The 27,084-nt window shown below is 40.2% G+C and overlaps 1 protein-coding gene across 1 annotated transcript in view; it reads right to left on the bottom strand.

Moving 5' to 3' along the window:
* Positions 1-27,084, bottom strand: part of LOC133424363 (thyrotropin-releasing hormone-degrading ectoenzyme-like) — a 242,851-nt gene that overhangs the window by 194,460 nt on the left and 21,307 nt on the right. Inside the window, exon 3 of the mRNA XM_061714909.1 lies at positions 17,067-17,343. Coding sequence (XP_061570893.1) covers positions 17,067-17,343 — 277 coding nt within the window. The remainder of the gene's footprint in view (positions 1-17,066; positions 17,344-27,084) is intronic.

Below are 27,084 nucleotides of genomic sequence, written 5' to 3' on the forward strand. Positions count from 1 at the left end.
GTTGCATAACTACACAGTCATATAATGCATAACTAAACAACTCAAAAAACAGTTTTAATAACACTAACCCAAATCAATATCGGATCGAATCGGATCGTGATAATCGATTCTGAATCTTAAGAATCGGAATCGAATCGATTCTTGATATTTGAATCGATCCCCAGCCCTAGTTTCCACAGAAAAGCATGAGGGAGTACATCGGAAAATACTTGTAAAACCTGTTTATGGTTAGATCTGCAACAACCAACTGCATTTTCAATCAGAAGTTCCAATGTAATCCTTGTAGCAGAAATCAAAGGTTGGCCAAATGAGTTTCATGTTTGAGGCCTGCTGAGCATATCCTACATGGTATTTAAAGTTCAGTCAGTATATACGGATCTGATTTAAGTTATTGATGCCACTGGGCACCGAGAAATAGGGCAGCAGGCATCTCCACGTGGTTCAAATTCAGAGGTGGGTTACCAATAGTTTTCCCTTCTCACTTTGTTCAAGATTGTGAATAATTATTTAATGAGGTAACCCTGTCCAATATTTGAGGAGGAAAAAGAGAAAAAGAGAGATCAACGTGTTATCTCCTCAATTTCCAGTAGTTTGATCCCCAAGGTGGAAAAAACCGAATCCTTTCTTCCGGACTTCAATATTGAGGCAGGTTGCCAATAGAAGAGCAACAAAAAACCTCATGCTTTAAGCTATTTGTTACTTTCCTCTTTTATAATGTTTTGTGTTTACATGTGTCTATTTTGCCAAAGGACATTTGTCCGTCAGAGATGTACCATTAAATCAGGAAAGTCCTACATTTTCATCAGTTTTTCCCAGAATGCCCACAAGGACAGACAATTTTGTGATACTTGAAAATCTAGTTACAAAACTAAAATCATTGATTTCAAAATGCACCTGCAGGTGTGTGATTTACTGCTGTCATTCTGTTCTGTGCTGAAACAAGGTGAAATACTGAAGTACCAACAAGCAACAGTAGACTTCACATCATTTTTCATGCCACAGATGATCTCTGGAAGAACAAAGTTTAACTGAGCACCACACTGGAGGCTAATCTTATTTCCTCACTTTATTTTCTGTCATATGACATTCTCCTGGGATTGATCTTGATCCTCAATCTGAATCTGAATTCTCCCCACAGGCTTAAATCAACATGTTGAAGCTCGTTGCACAGAAGTCTAATTCCAGTACTCAGACTGGCTTTTTATTCTGTTTTATAGCACATTGACGAATGGAGGCGTTGTAAAGCCCGAAGAAAATACTAGGTTTACTGTTGCCACCAAGTCCTTGCTGTCTACTTGAACAAAGACAGGAAACCAAAACACGACTGAGGCCCTGCAACCAATAACAGATGGAAAACTATGGAATAGAAAGCTGGGTGGTGCAACTCCTTTTAAAAACGTGTTTAATGATGTGATCTGTAAGATCTCTTGAGGAAACAGATCCCATAATATAATCTGTCTGCAATATCAGATGACAAAACAGCCAACCCCCACATTTATAACCTCTGGAGGCTCTCACTATAGTCTAAACTTTTTAGGAGCCACTATTATCATCATTTATAGGTTAATTATTCTCGGGAATCAAACAGGTGTATATAAATTCTGAAAAGAAAACAAACTGGATATCAGTTTCATCATAACCTGGCAGGATTCTCTCCTCTTTTGATACAAATTATTACGCCCCTTCTTCTGATTGGTTGATATTTGATAGTCCCTATTCTCTGCCATAACTTTTGAACAGGTTGTGATAAAGACTCGTGGGTGATGTCATCGGACTCGGTATTGAGTAGTTGACTTTCATTGGCCTGAATTAACCCTGCCCCTTCTTCTGATTGGTCAATATGTGATAGTCCCTATTTACTGCAATAACTCTTGAATGGTTTGACATAGAGAGTCGTGGGTGGTGTCATCTGACTCGGTTTTGACTCCTTCACCGTAATTGGTGCAAATTAGCCCCGCCCCTTCATCTGATTGGTCGATATCTGATAGTTCTACTTTCTGCCATAACTTTTGAATAGTTTTATAAAGAGAGTCGTGGCTGGTGTCATCAACTAAATGTCCAGGCCTGAAGAATCTACATGCAAGTCATACAAGTGCTTCCACTGCAGCACGCCTGAACGTGCACAAGGGTGTGAGGGCCCGTTCATCGCTGCTTGCAGCTTTAATTAGTCTTGCACCCGGTTTGGGAACGGTACCGATGGCTGCAGAAAAAACTACCTCTGGACACCACTGGACAAGCAAACAACCCAGCAGTCAGGGAGCTGAAGCATGTGAGGTAAGCAGAGCAACAAGCAGATTAATTACAGTTACAGATCATCAACAATAGAAATCCAATCGGCGTGTAGTGGAGTCGGAGCGCTGGTGAAAACTTGCTGGTACAATTCTGCAGCCATCTTGGTTGTTTTAAATAATGATTTGTGGATGATACTCATACTCTATATGAGTCTTCAATCTGGCCCAACTCTCTCGTGATTAGTTTGGTACATTCTGTACCAGTGGAAAACCTATAGACCCATTTCATACGAGACCACCTTTAGGAGGTGAATGAGGAGGACTGGCATGGCCAGAACCACTTGGCCCGCTTTATGTACATTTAAAGGAGAAAACCTGATCAGGCAAAGGCCTTTTATCCACTCCAAGAGAAGCTATTTACAGGGTGAAATAATTGTATTCTGGTTGGATCTGGGCCTTTATACTATATAAACATTTAATAAATAAAATAAAATAAATCTTTAAATAACCTCTTTAAACGTTGGTTAAAGAAATGGGTGTCTCAAAAACATATGTGGCCTTTCAATTAAAAAATACTGATCTGACCTACACTTTAGTATCGTTGTAAGGCATTTCTGTGACCTTAATCATTACTGGATGGTAGTGTGGCATTTTATGTCATCACTTAAGCCGATGGGAGACACAAATCTCCAAAATCTACATACTCACTTCACCTGGGTAGAATAAAAAAACATCTCTGTGATAAGGTGTTCAGAAAATCCCTTTTAGAACCTGAATAATTTAACTTCAGAGAAAAAACATTTATAAAACACAAGAAGCGTTAAACAAACATGTTTGCATCAACACTAACTGCATGATTAGATTAGATTATAAAATAATGTTTTTTATCATTTTTTTACCATCATAAATTCTATGTATAGTAGTAGGAGTATAATCTCCACTGAGAAGATTACAGTGTGGATAATCAATGCATGGATGACTCTTCACTTAAGATTTAAAACAGAGAAAAGGGAATTCAGGAGGTTTGCATGGAAATAAATGCACATTAAATCATTGTTTTTGGACAACCACCATAGTGAAGATAACGTCCCACTGTTCCTCTGATAAACAGTTTTCATTGATTTTTTACAATACATTCAGCGTAAAACAACAATCCGTTCTTCCAGTACATCAAACTAAAGGCTAGCTACCTTCATCCATAGACTGTATAAAACAATGGACGAAGCGTTAAGTCACATGACCCACTAGATTCTGAATAGCGGTTTTAAAGCCTCCTTTTCTCTGCACTGCGCGGAACCATGTTGCTTGGGAACCCGACGGGAACACGTCCACTGAATGTCAAATCAGAGTTAGCTACGGCTACCAGCTCCTTCAGCCAGTCCCCGCTGAAACAGCTGCAGACCTTTTCAGCTGAATATTCTGTTTGAATATTTCTGAACGATATCAGTGGAAGTTTTTTTTAAATATATATATATATATATATATACATATATATATTTAAAAAAAACTTCCACTGATATCGTTCAGAAATGTTTGTTTTTTTTTATAAATAAATCACTCCCCTCAACATGGTCATGGATGTAAAATGAAATGATTCAAACCAAAACAGTTTTTTGCACCAGGCTGTAAATATGTTCTTTTCTACTCTAAAGTTGGACATTGACGCCCTTTTGCAGCCAGCCTCTGTCGATCAGTCAAGGAACTGCAACCAATATTTCCCACGTTCCCCACGAGGCTCAATCCCAATGTTATGGTTTGCATTACATCACAGAAATGCATCTACTCATGATGCAAGAACTTCCAGAATCGGGGCCGCATTCTTAAATAGCAGAGGAACAATTACGTGAAGGCCAAACTGGGGAAATGTTGTGAGAAGTTAAAGCACCACACTGCAGTAACCCACCAGGTAAAACAATCCAAGCATCCTGGGAGCTCCAGGTGTCTCATGGATATACATCAGAATCAGCTTTCCTGGCCAAGCATCTTCTGTCAAGCTACATCATTAAGCTGCCACTGTCAGAAAGTCAGCTGCATGTTTTTTTCTGATCTGTTTGTTTCCACCCCCCCTGTATGGTTTAATAACTTGCGTGCAGTGAACTGAACAGATGTCTTTCCTTCTTCGTGTTAAATGGATAAATGAAATGAGACACCCACAGGTAAAAGGAACTAGTGTACTGCTGGGACGTCAGAGCAATGGGCCTTGTGTTAACGAGTAAACAGGATGTTGGTCCGATGGATATTTAGAAATAATGGGCAGTCGGAATAATGAGTGGTCGGAAGACTGACTCTCTCTCCTAACTGCATGCTCATATCGGTCTTCGTGTCGGCTACATTGTTGATTGTTGAGAAGCTCACCGTGTTAAGTCTAGCAGCACAATTTAATAACGTTAACTCAATCCGAAGTTGGAAGGTTGATGAAACCTCTAATATCTGCCATGTGTGGTCGTGATTTCCCATCTGAGCAGTTTGGCGCGATTAAAACAAACCGTGCTCTGTTTGCCCCGTTAGTGCGGCTCATTTCAACTTGTCTGAGCATCAACAAATAACACAGTCCAGGCTCTTCAGAGCAGAAACGAGCACTCAATTTGATTTTGAGACCTAATTCTGTATAGCTGGTGAATTTGTCAGCTGTTCAACTTTGAGTGATGAACCGGCTTTTCTGTCAGGAAACAAACTCAGAACACCTTTTCTACTTTATTTTGACTTAAAAAAGTTTTGCTGGAGCTCGAAGTTTGTTATTTTTAGATACCTGAACCTTTGCTTTCACCAGCAGGGTTTTCAGGCTACTGACAACATGTGGCAAGTAAAAAGAGAACCTGGAGTTTTACAGCTCGACAAAAAATATTTTTACAATGAATTTAGTGTTATTTGCTAATCAATATCTCTCACATCTCTGCAGAGACTATTGATATAGACAATATAGTACGTGTGGTGTCATGTGACTGTGGGCTCATTCTAATAAGATATTGATCTTTTTTGTTGTCAACATTTTTGTCTGCCAGAATGCAGAAAGCATCTTTTCAGAAAGCTCAAAGGCTGGCGGATCATTCTGTTTTTGTCTTATTAAAAGCCATATGTGCTGCTGGCAGAAACCTGCTCATGTTCAGGCTCCAGAGGTGATTAGCTGGTAGATAAACAGCAACAGTCGTCAGTGAAAGGAGCTAAATGGTTGAGATACGCCGGTTTTATTGAACTGGGGCCAGCTCAGTGGGTCATCCCACACCGTTTGTTGGGATTTTGTCACACTTAAATTGTCCCTGAAGGAGACGCGTCTCATTACAGGAGCGGGGAACTCTTACAGAGAGCCATTATGCTGACAATACAACAGGAAGACAAACAGCTGCTTACGAGGGAGGAGAACCGAGAAAGAATTCTGTTAGTCGACAATGACGCCTGGAAGCGAACCAGACTCTGCTGTGTTTGTGAAGCTCCGATCTTCTACAAGATAAGAATGACTCTTTTATTCTGAGACTTTACATTACATTTTGCTCCATAGTGAATTTTTATTGTAACCATAAAATCTTTAAATGTCTGCCTAAATCTGCTTTTGAGCATCTATTCGCCACCAAGCGCGGGCCTCTCATTTTCTGCCTCGTTACTTAGTTTTCAGAGTGCTGTGATAAAAGTCTGCTGTTTGAGCCTGAAGTGGTGTGTCTGTAAAAGAAAACAATGCTCAGCACAGCTGTTTCCTGCAGTTTATGTTGCAGCTTTTCAGCTCGATATGGTCATATTATGATCATAGTAACGTTGTTTTAGTGTTACTGCACCATAAAGAGCTGAGGACGTCAGCTGGTGGTTCATTATACCTGGTTAGATCAGGGCCCAATGAAAGTAAGTGTGAAAGACCTCAGTTTGATAAAGTTATGAAGCGATTAAGGATGGAGCTCTACCGGTTTTTGTTTTTCCTTTTTTTTTTCGCATTTGCCTCACTAAAGTTTTTGCATTCGATTATAAATACAGCTCTCCTTATTCAGGCAATGTGCGTACTTACAACTGTGTTAAAAATGTGCTAACTTGCCAGCTAACTTGTCTTCGGCTGCTGGTGAGGGAATATCCCTAGAATCACTTTAGACAACCTTCAAGAGGTCATGCACATATAAACCATATATGATGGAGGCTGTGTAATTCAAAGACCCATTAGGTTCTGTGTTGGCCCCGGAGGAGGTGTTAAAGGGCTTAATTAGAACTATGGGACAGTAAGGTATAGGCCTGAGAGGTCTACCGGTATAATGAGATCTAAATATTATATGTTTCAAGGAAGTATGTAAATTGGGCAATACTATGATACTCAAAGTACTTTCAGGGTTGGATTTCAACCCTTTTTTCCCCATTTGAGCTGTTTTCATCCTCTCTGAGTGGAGCTGAGCTTACTCTGCTCACTACTATCAGCTTAACTCTGAGACTTTTTCCTCACATAGGACGGAGTATAAAAGTGTTTTTTAAAAACAGTTTGAAACATACCTCAGTATCTGAATTATTCATTGAAAATGTCAATGCCAATGATAATTTTGTGATTTTGGGCCAAAATCAAAACTATTTCCTTGTTATTATGTCCAACTGCAAAGCCAAACTTAACCAGGACCCAGAGGTGCCGGAGTGATGTCTCACTTACATAAATTGTATATAGCAACATGAAAAATGGGTTTTATTGTGTTTTTGAAAATTCGTAATTTCAGAGCTTCTGAAGTTAGATTTTCTGACTTCAACAAGTAAAAATTAAAGAAGTCCAGCTCTGGCAAAGCAGAGGAACAGTGGATATATATATTTTATAGAATATATACTAGGGGTGTAAGGATACACTAATCTCACGATACGGTACGATACACGATATTGAGGTCACGATAACGATAACGATACGATATTATAGCAGTATTTTTTTAACAACCTTGAATGAGGAACATATGACTGGAAAAAATTGTTTGTAATGCTTTATAACTGTTTAAATTTTAAAGAGAAAGCCAGGCCAACCATTTTCCACAAACTGCACTAAAAGTAAATGTCAGGTTTGCATTATGCATCTTCAGTTTCATACAAGTAAAAATATTTTTGCTACAAACTGAATAGTTTCTCTCATGTATGATTTGACTTTTTTCTTTTCCAGACATTTAACAACTAAAATTAAATAAATCAAAGTAAATAAATACATACAATTTTACATCATAAAAAAGTGATTCATGCTCACCTTATAAGTGTAAGAGGAGATTTATTTTTGTTATGAAGGTTATTTTGGTAATTCAGGGTTCATTATTTTATAAATATATTCTTTATATTCTGATGTAAATCAGGGACTATAATTACACTAGTCAGTTTATCTGTAGTGATTAGTCTGTTTTAGATTGGGCGGAGTGATACGCCACAGTACGGCACTAGGTGCTGTGTTGATGTTCTAAAATCCTACACTGTTGAGTGGACATTAAAGTACACTGGAACTCAGAAGAAGTTGTCCCGTGTTTATCCTACTCACGAACCGAAAAAGGTTTAATTTAATAAGGTAAGGCTTAACTCTACACCAGACTTACATAAGTAAAAGTTCAGAGATCAAAAACCCCCAAGAGTCTTGTGATCGGGACCGCAAAACGGGAGTAGTTTCTTCTGAGCGGAGTAAGATTTTGGTCCGCGGGTCGAGGCGCGGTCGGCACGCGTGGTCGGATGCGCGTTACTAGTCAACACAATAGATTAATATTAATAACCCAAAATCGCAATACAGTTTGTCACCTCCACGACACGTATCGTGACGTTTTTGTATCGCGAAATTTCGTGGCACGATATATTGTTACACCCCTAATATATACACACTACTTTGCAAAAACAGAACTAACACCATCATAAATACTAGACTTGTTCCATTTGTTACCACGATAATCAACCAGTAACCAACATTGCCTCAACCAGCATCCCACAGGTCACATCTCAGGGTAAACAAATGCACGTTGAATATTAATCAGTCAATGAGCTAGAAAAAAAAAATACAAACATGCAACTTCCTTCTTAATAATCTTGAACAACCTAGTAACCACCAAGTAGTCACCATCAAATCGGTAACCGAGCAACCACCCTCAGTCTTCAAACAAAGACCACTGTACTCCTTAGTAGGTTCATAGCAAAAACCCTCCCAACCAAGACATCGAAGCAACCACCTAGCAACACTGTAACATCTAGTTAACAAAAGTTTTTAGTGACTGAACTACTTCTCAGCTTCCTCTGTTAGATGCCATCTGTGATTGCAGTGGAGACGGTCTAGAAAGAATGTCATGTCTGACGTAGCACAGGCAAGGAAATGTTGGAGGACATGTAACAGAATGAAACCAGAAAGCATTGCCTCAGGGAACATCAGAAACAAATTATTGATCAAAAATGGAGTTGCTACATCCAGTTATGTACAGTATACAGTTAGTACTAATCTACTTCAGGATTCAAAAGTTGTTGCTGAGTGTAAATACTCTGAAAGTCTAGCATGCAAGCTGTCGCTGTTTCTTCTCTCTTTTCTGTAGTTTTGAGGACGATGGATGGATGAATGTTTCTGTCAGATGAAGCCATTTCATCATTTATGAAGAGGCTGGAGGAACGTTTTATTTGTCCTCCGTCATATAAAGCTGTTCTTTTCAGAGGTTCGGAGGAGGAGGAGGATGGAGGGATGGGAGGATTAATGTTTCTGTCAGAGGAAGCTGCTCCGCAAACAGACAGCAGCGTCTCCATTGCCTCTGGGCTCAAAGCGAGGATTTTAATATGAGAAGGATGCTGTAACGGAGAAACAGAGAGGGAATCCAGCAGCTATTTGTAAATATGAACATGTGCTGCTTCCTGGATCTGTTTCATGTCCTGCACAGTCGTCTGTAAACTGAACTGCATCTTGTTTTGTCACTCCTTTTTTTCCCAATCTTTTTGAATGCAATTCAGTCGGAGCTGTCTCATTCTTAACCTCGTACTGTAGCTGTCGTTTTACAGTTTCGGTTCATTTTAGCCTCTGATGTGACTGTGGCCTCATATTCTGGTGTGCAGCTGAAGATATTACAGCATGCTTTATTTTCCTTTAGTACATTCAAAGATGTTCTCACAGTTACCAGGACTAAAGTAAAAACAGAAAACAAACCAATGTGACTTCTATGACTGGAAAATGTCAGTGTTCGCTCTTGGAACTGTTCACCATTCCTCTGATGACAATAAAATGACCACTGTGTGTGTACTGAGCATAGACTCGCACACTTTTAACAACCATAGAGTGTTAGTTTCCCCCTTTCCATTTTTGGCTTCATCTCCTGAAGCCATTGTCAGGGCATCTTTTTTGTTAAAATTTCCCACTAGAGAAAAAAATATCCCTCCACAATGCTGAGGCTGAAATGAACAACCTCCGGCAAAAAGACACTAGGGGAAAATCTGAAAAACATCTACTTTCACCAGCATTGGCTCAGAGAGAGATCTGGAAAACAACAACAAAAAAAAATGGTTCCTTTTTTACTCCTACCCAATAGAAAGTCCAATCTGGAGAGCTGATAACAGCCTTATAAATACTAGTCCGTCAACACTGATGTTACTCAATCTACCAGGAAGGCTAAGCATTATATTTATGAGAAAAAGTGTCCTTATAATGTTGCTAAAATAAACTAAGATTGCATCTATTTTCTTAAAAGAGTCCAGTCCTTTTGAATGCATGGTTATATTCACGATTCAAGCCTGAACTAAAATGTAGCTAATTTGATTTGAGGGATTTCGTCAAAAACTCTACATTTCAAACTTAAAATCCACTTATAAAGAAACAGTAATTTCAATTGCAAGTACACCTTGTTTCGAAACAACTCAAAGAACATAAAAGCAGTGTGTGAAAAACAAAATGCACCCCATAATTCAGTAACTTTAATAACAGTTTGCAACAATAACTTGGAGTAACTGATTTCTGTCAGATTATGAGGCGCTAACATCGTTTTGATTGTTTCCATTCTTCTTTAAAACATTGCTTTGTTTACTGAGCTTTGCAGACATTTGTTCATTCTACCGCAACATCCGAGTGAGAATTTATATGGACTTCATGATTATGCTGTCTCAGTTTAGCTATCGTACACAAGGCCTCTCAACTGAGTCTGGAAGATTTTTATAGAGGGCAGTTTATGGTTGACACACAATGACTGCAGGGTGTCCAGGGGCCTCACGTACAAAGAGTGCAGCGCACAAAAAAACGTGCGTATGTCACTTTCCACGGTTGGATGTTCAAAAAGTGGATTGAACGTGAAAAGTTGCGGTCCTTCATGCACACTTCAAGGCTGGCGTACGCACATTTTGGAGGTTTTGCTGTTGGTGACACTCACTGGCGATGCAGTGAAGTCCAGAATATGCTGGTCCAGGACTAAGACTGGACCATCAGCTGGTTTAGGTACCAAGAGGATCCTTCTGGATCTCTGCCCTGAACTGGACCCAGCTGCTCCGGTTCAGACCAACATTCAGCGGCACATCTCTCAGTCGCCATGACGACCGTATGGGACGACTACTCGAGATTAAAGCCAGAGCATAAAATATCCCATAACTATATCTGAACAGACAAACATTAAAACACAATTTGTAGGGGAAAACTGGTTCCCTACAGGTGTCTTTTAAAATAAAACTAACGTGTCACTAAAGTGTGGTTCCTGCGAATGATGTGACTCAGCAATATATGAATACGTTTTTATTGAATGTTTAGGCTACTCTCAGAGTCTTATATCAAGTCGGCTGCAGGTGCTGCAGGATCCAGAAAGTGTTTCTCTATTGGTGGAGGCCGAGACCAAGACCGGTTTCTCTCCTGCAGCTGCAACACTCCGAGTTACAGCAACTTTGCTCTTTATTTCTAACGTTTGCACCTCGATAGAATCCCGTTGGCACAACTTGTCTTTATTTTCTGCAGCAGATGAATCAACTTGAGATGCTTCATGTTTTAAATATAAGTTTATGTTGTTCAGTGTTATACTTATGAGAGTGGTGATGGCGAACATCCACAATGCCAACTATAAGACTCAATACATGTGTACTTTGGGCTTAATCCGTTAGTATATAATACGCGCAACAGTAAAACGGAACGAGGAGCCGTTTTTTGTCCCACCAACTTAAGTTCTGATGTTGGTTCTTAAAATACAAACAAGAAAAAAAGAGTTTAATATTAATATTCAAAAACCCTTACAAATATAATAAAACCACAACTCTTCACGGAACCCAACACAAAGCAAAGAACGACAATACCCATAATGCAATGCGGTCAACACAACTACAGCACGTTACTCTGTTTTCTTTTACAGCTTAAATCGGAAGATTTCAGGCCTTAACTTCTGACGGAGTGTCTCCGGCTCACGGCCAATGTTTTTGCAAGTTCCTTGTTAGGATGAGCAGTTTTTAATGGATATATTTATCCTCACTATCATATAAGGACTATAACCTTTCCATCGTGGCCCGGCATCTTGCTGTCCAAACTACACTGTTCAAGAGGTACCGTGTGTTTGCCTTCTAAACTCAATTTAAGGCTTCCTGGTTTCCTTCTGATAACCATTCCACATAAGCCATGCAAGGTCAGTCTTTCCATGTGTAGGATCATGAACTTTAACATGCTACCTGAGGGCTATGGAGCCTGAGATAGTCTTAATTAGTTTTTTAAAATACAGTTTTGTGTGCATTGACCTTTGGGTCAACTTGCTGGGTTATCCACTCTTGGGAAAATTGGCGAGCATCTTGAAAGTTTTCCACTAGTAAATAACTTTTCCCAGTAAAGAAAGACGGCCTGATAGTTTGAATTTGGCCTCACAACCTTTCCAGAATGATGGGAAGCGAAACGCGGCTCTCTAAGATCACTGCTGTTTTTCCTCCTTGACATAGTAAATGACCCGGAAAGCTGGAGACCAGCCATCTGCCAGGGCCTCAGCTTTTATACGGTGTTTACATTTGTTTGCTCTCAGTTAATCAGGTGTATTTTGCTTTCCGTCCTCATCCCTATGAAAACAGTTAGGTACTTAGTTTTCACACGGCGCTTCTGTAGTGTTTCTTTGTTTTTAATAATTACTTACTAGTTTAGAATGTAGCATTCATCTGAGGTTGAATTTACATATTTTTCAGACCCTGGTGAGGACCAGATCATTTTATTTATTTATTTGGACTTGCACGCATCTCCTAATGTTCCACAGCTTTTATTTCCTCGGGCTCTCAGCCGGTCAGTGGACAGAAAGTATCAAAGGCTTGTGTGGTCATGCTTCAGAGGATTGCTCCAACTTACCACTGTTTACCACCCCCCCAGCCCACACTGTACTCGTCGAGCTTTTGTTTTCTTTTATTTTCCTGTGATGGATATAAAATAATGGATTTTAGTTGTTGGTGTGCAAAATTGGAAAGGATAAAAATAAAGATTAATCTGTTCATTATGAAGCCCGGGACTTGCAAGCCTGACTGATTCCATCCCAATATCACTACAGTACACAAACAGTCTTACACACACACACTCACACACACACACACACCCCATCTGAGGATGGTGATGGTTATAAATGGCCAAGATATGATTCGTCATTAAAACAGCATTCCACCAAAATTATCATTCAGCAACAAGGAGACAAAGGCAGTGTGTGTGTTGGAGAGCCGCCCTTGACGTGCTGGCAGACGAGATGGATGAGCTGTAATTACAATGATAGAGAGATGATCGGAGGAGTGGAAGAGGAGGAAAAGGAAGAGAAACAAGGTCATGCATGTACTTGTCCTTGTGTAAGAAGTTGGATGCGTGCATGTGCATATTTCTGCTGCAAGTGTTACGGCCGCTAGCGGATGATGAGATGGCAGGTGAAATCGGCAGCAGACAGGTTTCACTTTCAAATCAGGTGTCAGACATCATAAACAATGTCAGTCCCTGGAGGAAAAGCAAAAAAACAAAGCTGGTGGATGAATGTCAGTCGGCTGAGGCCCAACATTGGCCTGTAATTCTTTAGTTCTGGGTGCTGACACTATTCTGGTCCAGGTGTTTATAAAAGGCCTGTTTCTTGAGCTTTATTATTTAAAGAAGGAAGTCCACTTAGGAAGGTGCTTAGCTTCTTCATCATCCTGCTCAGAAGTAATATCATCCATATAAGTGCTTTAAAATCCTTAGCGCTTGATTTCTAAAATTAGGCAAAAGTCACACTCCTCTTTGATTTCATAATTCATTCATATCTAAAAACACACACACGATACAGAATATTATATTCAGCAGGCATTAACTTACAGGGGACACGATTACTGCTTAGTTCAGTCAGTTAGCTCTCATAATGAATACTTCATTAATGATAAAACATACTTGAGTTTTGGTTTCTAGGCCCTGATCTAATCAACCCCACTTATTAGGTGTATATAGAGACATTAGGGGGTGATGAACATACTGTAACATAAACCACTTCCAGAAAATCGGAGCCTACAGGTGGAAGCTGGAGAGGAGGTGGAATTTTAAAAAAAAGAAGCAAGCTTGGTGGGCGAAGGACGGCTTCTGAAAGACAGCTACCTCTTGCTCCTCCTATCTATGTCTATGGAGTAGTTGGAATGAATCCTGGTCAGCGGTGAGAGCAAGCATGAACACTACTTGAGATGCCTCCCTGAACATTTCATACTAACACATACTTAATCAAAAAATTGCAGATAAAGACAAAGTTTCTACAAAATTTGCCTGAGAAATATCTAAACTGCAAAGATGACCCAGTTACAGTTATTTAGCCAATTTCATATTATATCCTTTGTCAAAATGTAAACACATAAGAGCAAGACTTTTCAAATTCACAGCCACACAATGTATCTTGCATTCATCATCCAATACACCTTCATGTGTGAATCAAAAACATCCCAAACTACTTTGCAGAGGTTTTCAGCTGTAGTGTCAGAATTTGCATCATATTCTTTCAGTAACATCAAGTCATTTGTTCAAGGTAGACCCCATTTCTCACCAGACAGATGCCAGTACCTTTAATCCTGAGCAAGACAAAGCTGGTATGAAAAAAAAAAAGATCCACGATGCATGGATTCCTCCAGATGGACCAAGCTCAGACCACGACTGAGCATCTTCAGGCTAAATGAGGGCAATGATGGGCCGACCCCTTCAGGCTACTTGGCTGCACACTTGTGTGTTCTACGTCGTATTGGTTCACATGTGTAGCTCCGCTAACGAGGTAAATGAGAGGACAAGCGTTATGCCACAGAAGTATTTGTTTTGTTTTTGACAAGAACATAACAATGCGGCGAAGCTAATTTAGCTTCGGGTGATTCCAAGTGTTTCCTGCAAACGGCTCAAGCTTCGAATGTGACCAGACATCTGCGAGCTAATCACCGCTCCCCACCATGAGACGAGGCACACTCAGCTGAATGAAACCCGTCGTACAGCCCTGAAGCAGCAACATCCAGCTTTCAGTTCAGCTAAAGCTGTCATTCAGTGGGAAATGATCCACGGAGGACAAACTATTCCCCTCGTGGGACCTCTCAGTGTACTCCATTTGAAGGCTACTGTAAAGCAGGCTAAGCTGGAAAATATATACTTTTAATATAACAACATATTGTTGCTCAAGAGAAAATGATAAATAACATTTTATGATGCTTCCAGGTACTGGAACCTATTAAGGCACAATAAAAATGACTAGGATTTGTCTGGTGTTTAAAACCTCGGCTGACGATGGATCATCGTAGCTGAGGTGCAGTTTTCTTACTTTAACTCAGGTTTTAAAAGAAAGGGCCTCATGCATCCATATGAAGGAGCCTTTGATAGGCTCAGATTTGTACTCCGAGCACTTCCAAATGCACAACCACAACCCACAGAGACAGAGAAACCGTGACGACCTGTAACGAAGCAAATTAATTATCTCTTATCTGAAGACAGCAAGCTGGTATCTTCAGTTCACATCTTAATTACCGTGTCACCCTGAAATACAACACAAATTCTACTGACTTTATTATTTCATCTGCAGATATTAAACTTTTATCTCTAAACTAAGACCTTAGAGGTTTTCAAATAAAGATTATCTACGGATAACAAGTGCTGCTCATGTGTGGTACTTTAAGTCATAAGTCTTTGTATAAAAATTTAATTACAGCAGTACCAGGAGATATTAAGCTTTGTTTTCCTCTGACAAAAGGTGTAATGTGTCATTTTATCAAGATGAAAAAGTGCCTCAAAATAAGGCGTTGTGTTAAGCATCTTTAAGTAGGATGTAATTAGGCTTCCATAAAGGTCAAAAGCCCGACTCTTTCACCATTCAACCAATCCCACCATGTGTATTTGTTAATATATGGAATCAGTGGACTCAAAAACAACAGAAAAATGGCAGCAAAAACTACTATGATATGTACTTATTAGACTCATGCATGTGAAGCTGAGTAGAAAATGAGCGGTACCAGTTTTGGTGGCATGCAGGAGCCCCACAAACGATGAACAGGGTGAACGGGGTGGAGTTTGCTGAATACTGTCAAACGTCGCAATGATGACGGTTTTAGCCTGGCCAGCATTCCTGATCCTTTTCCTCTTTGATACAAAGAATGGGTCTGGTGCCTCTAGATTCAACTTTTACTTCCAGGAGGTAATAGCAACGGCTGCAGAAGAAACTGCCCCTGGATGCCAGTGGCTGGGCAAACAAGCAATCACAGAACCAGAAATGTATATACTGTAGCAAAAGGGTGGGGGAATTAATCTGACATGTGGCATTACATTTTAACTAAATGTGTATATTTAATCAAAATCAAAAGTACTTTATTAAGCCCCAATCATGACTAGTCTGGAGGGAAAAACAGGTTGGAAATTCAAAAATCTTAAAAGATGATGTGTTTTTTTACAACTATATCAAATTCCCACTTTAAAAGCGATCCTACAGTTTGGCACAGTTCGTCTTTTCCGGTAATTACCATGCATTTCCATTTATTCCCAAGAACTTTCCAACTTTGTAAATAAAGAGCAGTTTGCAACCCTAGTTTAGACATTATGCATTATGTATACCGCAGTAAATGCTCTGCTCTTACAGGCCTGTTCAATCTTATTTAAGGGTTACGAAGCACCCACTGATCTAACCACTCATACAGCATTTCCTATTCTGCACGTATGAATTATAAAAAGGCCAATACATTGCTGAGAAAGGAAATTGAAGTAATGGTTTGATGCTGATACGCCTGCCACTAGTAATAAGAAAAGACTGAGAAGTGCATTTGCAAAATATTTGCTCACTGGAGCATGTTGCGTTACAGACACGGGGTCAAACTCTGGACTCTTAAATGTTCTGTGCCAAAACGAATTCTGCTGGGTGTCAATGAGTTTACAGCTTTGCTCATTTCTTGGTAAACAGCCTTAATAAGGTCAAGTTAAAAGCTTTAGTCAGAAATAAAGGCTGATTGGTGTGAAATATAGCTAGAAATGAAGGTGAAAAAAACATCAGGTTTGTGCATTCGTGCTGCACCCACATGTGTTTTTTTTTTGTTTGTTTATTTTTTAATTAAGGAGTTTTCCCCTCTCATGCTCTGACAGACAGGAGTCCCAGAAGAGTGACAGAGATGAGAAGATGAAATCTACATCATATAATGAGACCAGGAAGTCAAATTCAGGCTCAGGCGTTTTAAATTAAACAAATACAAGAACCACAGAGGCAACGTTTCTAAGCTCAAAGAAAAGAGGTTATCAAGGGGGTCATGAAAGTAAAAAAAAAAGAAAAAGTGAGACGCTGCATCTTCATGAGTTCTATCTTGCATTAATTTATTGTGTTTACCTTTAAACTTCTTTTGTTTGTGTTCTGCATTTCTTATTGTTTTTCTTTCAGTTGTGAATCTCCTGCATGCGTGTGAGCTACATTTTTCCTTTACCAGACGTCTAAAAGAAAAGAGAAAAGCTGTGGGACTGACCACCACTCCGCCGCTGGTCTGCGTCTCTCTGTAGGTGAAGTTGCAGACGGCCCAGGCCAGGTAGTACGTGGACATGCGGGGCGTCCGGGCGAAGCGCGTGGCCACCCAGCTGTCTTCCTCCGACAGCGAGCTGCTCTCCACGGGCATGTTGGACAGAGAGGTGTACTGCGGGTCGTGGTGAAGGGTCAGGGAGAACGTGGCCTTGTAGATGGGCTCGTCGAAGCAGGGGAAAGCCTTCCGAGCGTGGATGGGACTGAACTGCGTCACCGCCAAGTACCTGGGCAAAGACAAGGTGAGAAAGTAAATGATTAAAATCTCTAAAAAGATTACAAACTTGATGATGTGAGTCTCAAAGAGAATGATTGTCATTTAGTGTTTGATGTCAGACCTGTGGCCCCTTTGTTTTGTTCCGATTCAGGGGCTAAATCGATACAGTTGTTTCGTTTCTCGTTCGTGGGGTTTGTGTCCACAAGGCAAACGTCTGTACTGGTTCAAAGCTGATAACAAATGCCATGCGCGAACCAGCTGCTCTCTGATTGGTCAAATGAACGCGGAAGGAGTTCCCTCTTCCGCACCCCAGGATAAACAAAACGCCCCTTTCACGGAGAGGGTGCAAAGCGCAGACCGCAGCCGCCGGCTTTAGGCTGATTTATGGGTCCGCCTTACACCAACGCAGAGCCTACGGCGTATGGTACGGCGTAGGCTCTGCGTCGATTTAATGCAGAACCATAAATCAGGCTTTACCCATTCATTTATGTGCGCTCGGCGCAGAGCGGAGCTCAGCGGCAGGTGAGAGGCCGCCTGCCGCAGGGTTTGCGCTGCACAAATCCTGCCCAAATTGAACATTTTTCTATTTCACCGTGCCGCGCTAGGACGACATCTCGGCACGTCCAATAGGAGAGAAGGTGGTGGAGGCTGCGCCGACTCTTCTCCTTGCACCGCGGCAGCACATACACAATGAATGGAGTTGTATCGGTTGCTGTGTGGATTATGTTCTCACTACAAATTGAAAAAATTAACCGTTTCAGGTCTCGAATGGAATCGAATCAAGTGAGCTTGTTTTGAGCACAAAACAAGCTCACTTGTTTTCCGAGCGGTTTCTGAGCGAGATTGCTGTGTTCAGATATACCAAACAATCCGATCTTTAGGGGGAAACGCTCCCTGTTCCGGAACAACTGCTCCAAACGGGACAGGTGTGAAAGCACCCTTACAAAGAAAATGAAAACCATCAGAGGGAATTAACTTCAGACCAAAAGCAAAAAAAGAAAATCAAATTCAAACATGGAAGATGTTAGAAAAATCTACATTAACATTGATGGCAATTCCATGTTTGTATGCTATCTAAGATGATGATTGGAGACGCGGTCTTGGAGCTGAAAGTTATCCAACAATAGCGTTTGCCACAACCGTGGAGTGGACGCCGCCATCCACTGGAACTGAAACAATATTTACTTTGGAACAAAGTTTGCAAGCGTGGCTTTATAAATGCTGTTACAGCTCAGTTTTTAAAGCTAAATAAATAAGCCGCCAAGGATTGTGCTCTACCTTTACTAGTGAAATTAAATCTTACGGTGTCCATTCCACACACGTTTTCAACTAAAGTTTAAAAACCTCTGTCGCCATGAGCCACAGGTCTCTGCGGGAGGAGGGAAACTGAAGATAAAATCTCTGAGTACACTAAATCTCATAGAGATCCTACAGTTCGACTGTTTATAACTTTTTTCCCGTAAAAAACACCATGTCATTTCTTCTATAAAAGTTAAACTCTTGCTTAAAGTAGAAGACATCGCAGTAGGGCTGGGCGATATATCGAGATTTTAATATATATCGATATATTTTCAAACACGATATGGTACGAGACAATATCGTTTATATCGATTTAAAAAAAAATAAATAAATAAATACATTTTTACATTTTTTTTTTTTATGATTTTGATATAGCTTATTTTGTGAAAAATTTACTTGAATGTTTTATTTGAGATTTGCACAAATGTTTTGTTATTTGCACAACTGTCAACCTCAGTGGAAAAGTCTGCCTATTACTGTCTACATTGTATTAATTGCACAGTGTATTTTAATTTCATTGTTATGCAGGAAAGGGATATTTGTTTTATTTTATTCAAGAAGCATTTTTATTCTATATATGCAGGCAGTTTATTTTTATTTCATTTGTTTTATACATTTTGATATTGTGCAGACCTCTGTTAATAAAGGAACCTGTGTGACATTTGGCACGAGGCATTGTATTAAAACTGACTGTTTTTTTAAGGGTTTGCCTCAGAAAAACATGAAGCTAACAGAGATGCTATGCTATAATGCTTTGGGGGAAACCCCAATTAAGGCACAGAAAAAATATCGAGATATATATTGAGTATCGCCATTTAGCTAGAAAATATCGAGATATGACTTTTGGTCCATATTGCCCAGCCCTATATCGCAGGTATCGCCTACAGGATCCAGGCAGGTCTGAATTGTTTTCAATCCAACAAGCCAAGCCAGTTCCCTTTGTGTTTCCTCCTCTCCTTTTCTGCACTTCCTTTATTCCTTCTTTTTCATATTTTATCTCTTCTTTTCCCTTATATTCCAAACTTATTTTCCCCTCTTCCTCTTTCCTCCCAGCTCTTTCTTCTCCAGCATTCAGCCTTTCAACTTCCCTTTTTTCCCTCTGTCTTTGACTACTCTTTCCTTTCATTTCTCAGGTCTGTGTCAATATGTCTGATACCTGGTTAGATCCAAGCAGCCATCATCATCTCCACAGGGGAAAATGGCTTTTCTGAGGTAGACGGAGCATGAGAAAAAAGAAAAAGTAAATGTTGCCTCTCTTTTCAGCCACAGCTGCCTGTATCTTGATTGAACGAAATGCTGCCACCAGTGTGGACCAGCGTCCGTCTCTACATCCATTCATCTCAGCGATATTTCACATAAGTTTCATTTTCAAGATGAAATCAGACCATTTAGTCCCATTTACTTGGTTTAATTTGGTGTTGGTAACGGAAGTACAGTTTTAATTAACCCAAATATTAAAACAATTCCCAGCTTCAGAACAGTGTCTGTTCCCAAAGGCGTTGTGTTCCAAGAGCGCTTCATAAAGTGTTCCTGCTCACATACTGAGGACCCACAAAGGAAATAGTGAAACACCAAACCTTTGCTCATACATGCTGGTACCTAGAGATGCATAAACCTGACAGCAAAATGAGACGTTTGAGGCCGTCTGTTTTCTACAGCTCTATCAACTCTGGTGTGTATCCACGTCACCAACTGTGCTTGTCTTCCTGAACAACGTGGAGACAAAACCAGACATTGAAGTGACATTGAAGGCTGAAGCCTCGGCCAATGCAACCCAGACATGAAGATGCACAAATGTCACGCAAAAAAGTTGTATACTTCAACATTACGAGTATCCTTCAAAGGAAAATCTTTGAAAGTGTCTTATCAAATAGACGTAGCAGCGCATCTTGCAAGATCTGAGCATGTTCCTCGGATCCAGGAGTCGTTTTCTTTCAGCTTTGAGAGAATTTTGTTGTTGGTCTGTCGAACGTTGTCTTCTCTTGACAGCGTTGTGTGACTGGTGGACAATGAAAAGGCTGCATCTCCTCCATATTCTAGGATAAAAGATGAAAATGTCCTTGCTATTTTTGTTATTATATTTTTACAGAATTGTCCAGCTGGGCCGGGCCTGACACTTCCACTCAACCATGATGTCAAAGCACATCAACAGCACCTATATGTAATTATCCAGCTGTCCATCCATAACATCTTGTCACTGGTGTGTTTCCATCACATACTGTTATAAAGGGACTGGACTTCATCCAATGGTGCTTTGCTCTGGCGCTTGACTGTATTTGTACAGCAATGTAAAGAACCGCACCAATTAAGTATTTCGTCAGAGGTTCTCGTTGGCAGCGCACAACTTATATTAGGCCCATATGTTGCCATCATGCAAAATGAGATGTAATAGTTATCAAGAAATACCTTTGTCAAAACCAAAAATCCTCCAAAAATCAATGTACCTCTCTTTGTCAAGCTGCCATCTCTCCAACTAAGTCTCATTTAGCCACCGCACATGCTTCTTTGAAAATTTGATTTTACATTAATCCCACTTTGGGTTGCACTCCTCCTTTGCAGCCTGCTGACAAAGCCCTCTGTGGGAGGTGCACTTACAGAAAGGTTTTAATGTCATCGACTGGCCATTTTGCACACGGCGAGACTCAGAGCGGCGGGCTAAATGAATGGTATGACTCACAGGTCTATTCTTTAAAGCATATTTCACAGGCTCCCTGAAACCAGAGCGCACCAACCCCCCTTCCCTATAATTAAAAGGGAAACATGTACAAAGATGTGCAAAGCGAACCAAATGTTGGTTTAACATGAAACGGTTTTTCAAAGTAGCTTGAACACATTAAAGCACAGAGGTGGGATTATGTTGGATACAAAAACTCCACCAATTAGTAAGGATGTACTGGTACTGTCAGTTCTACATAAATGTCTCAATGCTGCAGTGAAATGTGATGGTTCCAAGCAATAGTTTCAGCGACATTTAATGAGAACTAGGGCTGTTCGATTTTGCCCAAAAATAAAATCTCGATTTTTTTCTCTCAAAATCCGATTTTCGATTACGATTACGATTATTTTGTGAATTGACAAAAGGCAAAGAAATGATTTCAAATATGCTGTTTTTTTATTGAACATTTGCCCCATTGGGCTTTAAGTGCAAACTTTGCTCTTATTAAACCAAAAATGAATGAATAAAGTACAAAACTCTGTAAAATAAGTTGAAAAAAAGTTTTAAAAAATATAATAAAATATAAAGTTTTATCTCTGAAAAAAAAAATCAGCAAATCAGCACTTGCAGACATACAGTAAGTTATATTTCCAATTAAATAATACAAGACATTTTGTAATTAAACTAAACTGGGTCTTTGCATGCTAAATAATAATGCAACCCATGAAGGAGGTAGAGGTGTGTAATGTCAGTCATTACATTTGCTATTCACATTTGCAAGTTTTTTGCAAGGAACACGAGCCGGTCTACCGCATCTGGCTTGAGGGATGCCCGGTGGCATGTTACAACGCCCCCTCCTACACTAAAGAGCTTCTCCCATGGGGCACTTGTCGCAGGTATTGAGAGGTATTTCCATCAATCATTAATATGGTATCAATCATTAATATGTGTGTAGACAAGGTAAAAAAATAAAAAATAAATAAAAAAAAAAACATTTTAACATCGTTCTAATTACATAATCGCGATTACGATTTAAAATCGATTAATCGAACAGCCCAAATGAGAACGTAGGGAAATGAGAGCTACAGTAAAGAGACCTCCATTCAATGCATGACCATCACCGCCAACACTGAGCAGGACCACAAAAACTGAAAGATGGATGCTGCCACCACTTTGATCAAATACTTTTCCAGCTTCCCTCAGTGAGTATAATATATTGGGTGTACATTGCATGTGGTTCTGCTCCAGAGTAGAGTGCACCCCCTTATGGGCAGGTGTAAACTGTACATCATGTCAAAGTGTACTTGGGCATGACACTGAAACCTGTAAAGAAAAGGGGTCACAAGCCAGTGATCTCTAGTGTTTTATTTTTTGTGTTTTATGTGGGAACGAGCCACTGCGGGGACCTCAACAGGGAAAGAATGAGGAGCAGAAAGCAGATGTGGAACTTTCTATGTGCAGGGACTCTAAATGTGATGAGTCTCAGTTCAGCCAGACGTTTTGGTGGCAAGGACCAATAAAGAGTCAGAAGTCCTCTACCAGCGGATAAATCTTAGTTTCATATTACGTATCATAGCCCTAATTCATTCAAATTTGGCCTCGACACCAAACGATGTCTCTGAATTCAGTTGGTTAAGCAGAAATCCATTTTCCTCCAATTACCCATGAAATGACCTTTAATAGCATTCACCATATTACCATTTGGCCTGAAATCATCGTCTCTTTGGCTCTAGCTTCAAAGCCACGGCTTTGCCACTTAGATCAGGACTTGGAGTCAATCCATCGCGAATAAATGATGCTGTCTTAAAGCTGGATTTCGTTTGAGTCTTTGAACCTTTAGAACGTATCAAATGAGAAGTTTAAGAAGGAGTCAGAGTTCAGGGGGTTGGAGGATAATCCTCTGAAGTCAGAGCCGACAGACGGGCCGCCTGCAGGCAAACGTATTTTTACAGGAAGACGTTTTTACTACTTGGAGTTCTTCAAAGACAAACAGCTTCCACAGAAAGATAATCCACAATAAACACGAGGAAACCTTCCGTTTTCCTCCGATTCCTTTAAGCTGAGCAGAATGTTTTCATATCGGGATGTTGTTACGTCCGTCTGCCACACAGAGAGAAGCTCAAACTCCCGGAAAATAATCCCTCTCTAAACTTTATTACAGCATTCCATTTTGCTCCGAGGGTTGGTGGAGGGAGAGATGAAAAGGAAGAGGGGAGGCGAAGAAGAAGAAGAGGCGCGGGTGAATTATGAAAAAAGAAACAAGGAGAAATGCAAAAAATAAGAGAAACAGGGATATTAGCATGATTTTAGCAACAGGAATCAAGAAGAAGAGGAGAGGGGGAAACGGAGCAATCATGAGGAGAAAAGAGAGGAAATATAATGGGACATGATGGAGAGGTTAAGTGGAGGAAAAAGAGGTGAAACAGCAAGAATCAACGGGGGAAGGAAGGAGTGGACTGGTGACGTATAAGAAAAGAGGAAATTATAAAGGAAATTCAAAGACAAGCATTTCAGGACAGGAAGTAGAGGATCAGGATGAGGATATAAGAAAGACAAGAAGGAGACAAGGCGAGAAGACAGAGAAGGAAAGGGGGATGAAAAGGTAGATAACTAAGAAGAAAAAAAGAAACTTAAATGAGCCACAGATGAGGGAGAGGGAGACGGGGAGAGAGGAAGAGAGAAGGAAATAGATGAGATGAAGGGGGAGGGAAAACAGAACAACAAACAGAGAGAAAGAGAGGCAGGCTGAAAGACAGAGAGAATAATGGAGAAAGCCTGAGAGGGATGAGATAAAGAGTGTATCTATTAGAGAGGACTAGTCTGTAACACACACCCACACCTCAGCATAAAAGCTCAATAACACACACACACACACACACACACACACACACACACACACACACACACACACACAACATGAAATCCTGCAGTTGTCGGTGCCAAGGCAACAGTTGCAACAGTTATTCTGATTGACACCCAGGCTGTGATTGTTGCCCTGGAAAAGAAGTGTGCGCACACACACACACACACACACACACACACACACACACACACACACACACACACACACACACACACACACCCTTTGCTTCTTCTCCTGAGCACAAGAGGTGAAAAGGAAATGGCATCATTTCCTGCTGTAATGTTTCCCATCATCTTTTCTGGAAACACCAGTAAAGAAGAGTGTGGATATGTGAATCCCACTTCAATATCTCCCTCCTCTCCCTCCTCTCCCTCTCTCTCTGTCTCACTCACACACACACGATCGGGAGACACACCTCATTTGAATTCAGAGCTGTGAGTGAAGAGGAAACTGTCGAGTCAGGTCTTTTTCTGAGTGTGCGTGTTTCATTTCCATATCCATCTCAAACACACGCAGACGAGTTTTACTGGACACACTGATCTCTTCAAGAAATGTGTCAAATTTCAATTCTCCACTTCCTCATTGAACTATCAGCTGTGTGTGTGTGTGTGTGTGTGTGTGTGTGTGTGTGTGTGTGTGTGTGTGTGTGTGTGTGTGTGTGTGTGTGTGTGTGTGTGTGTGTGTGTGTGTGTGTGTGTGTGTGTTGCTGCTATACACTTGTACAATAATCAGCACAAGAGGCTGATTCATCACCTTCACTTTAAAATATGCAACTGATGGAGTTTTTGGTGCCAGAGTGGAGGAAGTAAGTTGGGAGGAGATAAGGAGGGGGAGAAATTAAAAAAAAAGAAAAAGAAAAATGGCACAAATGGTTGTTTGAACAATGGTTCAAACTACCAGCATCCTGACATCCAATCATCTGTCATTAATCTTCCAGAGTGAAAGCCAGCATCCTGTTCCTGAGGCTCTCAGACTGCGACCGGAACAAGCGCGTGAGAAATTCAGGGCTAAATCAACTGAAATCTGCCAACCTGTCCTCGTGATGTACCTGGCAAGTCATCCAGATCCATCACAAGGAGGGATCTCAGTAAAAACTGCCACCAACGACTGATGTGTTGTGTTCTGGTGTGCAGAGGACGTGTTTCTGAACTGATGGCTGACAGGTTTGTCAGTCTGTGTCTACACTTGTGATAAAACAGGTTTGTACCTGGAATATTTTAACATGAACAGATCGAATGCAGTGGGAAATGGTTTTCTGTTGCCTGAAACTGTGCACCGGAGACCATTAAAGGGAAGTATTTCTGTGCTTGATAGTATATACAGTAGTTGGATGTCTGATGTGACTATGAACTTAAGACTCTGCTATGATGTAACCCTTCACTGTTGTGAACCGTACAACATTTGTAAACTGAATGTTCCTCATTTCCTATTCAGATTTTCAGTGTACTATGACATCACAGAACCAGATCCGTGTTTAATTTTCCAGATCTGGGTGCTGTGACATCACAAATTCACATCAAAGTAGAATTAAAATAAATTGTAATTTTCCATCATTATCTTCACCAAACTTCACATCACGATACAGGGGGTAGAACAAAGCTGTTGCAAACTTTTCAAAAGCATCACATCCCTATAAAGAGGAAGGAGGAGTTGCACTGGGTGCCTGACTACTCCCCTAAAACAAGCTGCTATGAACAGAGCTGTGAAGACATGGTAGAAAGGGCAGCTGTTGGGCTGTATGTCTGCAGTAAAACATGGATATTTCAATAAGACCTCAAGAAAACATGTCAACCTTTGAAAAAAAGAACAAAAAGTAATTGTGTCTTTAACAACTTCTCAAATAGTTGTATTTCTGGTTTTTAAAAACCTCAAAAGTATTGAAGTATTTCAGAAGATACATTAGGTTTTAGAAGGCCTTTTGAATGAACATCAATGGGTTAAATGGCCTTTAATATTCACATTGGTGGTTTATGTAGTGAAAAATTAAGAGTCCAGATGACTTCAATCAACAGCAGGATGCGGAGTTCTGATAAGTCCTTAACAATTTTTAGGCTCATTTATTTTTGATGGGTTCTTTCATTTTAGTTAATGAGCAGCTTGTTTTCATATTTTCAATTAAGCAAAGACACCAGGGAGCACACAGCAGGGAGTACAGAACAATAACTATCCCTCTCTTCTCAGTAAGCTGTACTTGAACTCAGCATTGCTCAAAGAATTTTTCTTTTGCATGAAAATGTTGACTTTTGACCCATCTCGAAGCATAAAATGATTATAAGAGTGACGCTAGTACGCTGGAAACTGCTCAGACTATGACGAAAGAGAGTAAAAGAACAAGTTTGATCTGTAAAATCTGCTGACAAGGGATAACGTTTTCCACAAACTTTCTCATCTCAATGTGATGAACCAAGAAAACTGAGATAATGACAATGTCAAACTGTCTCATTAACGGTGTTGTACTCTTTCACACCTCGTTGAAAACAACCTTTAGATTTTCTGTTTGGTTAAAAGGGAACATATTAAGAGAGAAAATGGCCAACAACATACAATATGGGCAGGTCGAGTGCCTGAAGTGACTTCCAACTTAAAAAAAACTTTGAGTTGATCTGAAGATTTCTCATTGAATAGACAATCCAGATTTGCTTGGTCATGTCACAGACCCACATCAGAGTAGAATTACCCTGCTTCGGTTCTTTAATCTCAACCCTACTTCACATTACACTGCATTTGTTGCCCCTTGGGTAGTGCAAAACTGTATCACCCATTTCAAAAGAGCCACAACCCATGGAAGAGTAGAAGCTGACACTGCCCCTAAATATGTTGCTTTAAACAGAGCTGTAAAGATGTGACAGAGGGGAAAGACCTTTACTGGTCATTTTGATCGAAGAACGTCACAGACATTTTAATAAAACCTCAATAACAAAAAAAAAAACTTG

The sequence above is a fragment of the Cololabis saira genome, chromosome 23 (genome assembly GCF_033807715.1).
Source record: "Cololabis saira isolate AMF1-May2022 chromosome 23, fColSai1.1, whole genome shotgun sequence".
Classification (NCBI taxonomy): Eukaryota; Metazoa; Chordata; class Actinopteri; order Beloniformes; family Belonidae; genus Cololabis; species Cololabis saira.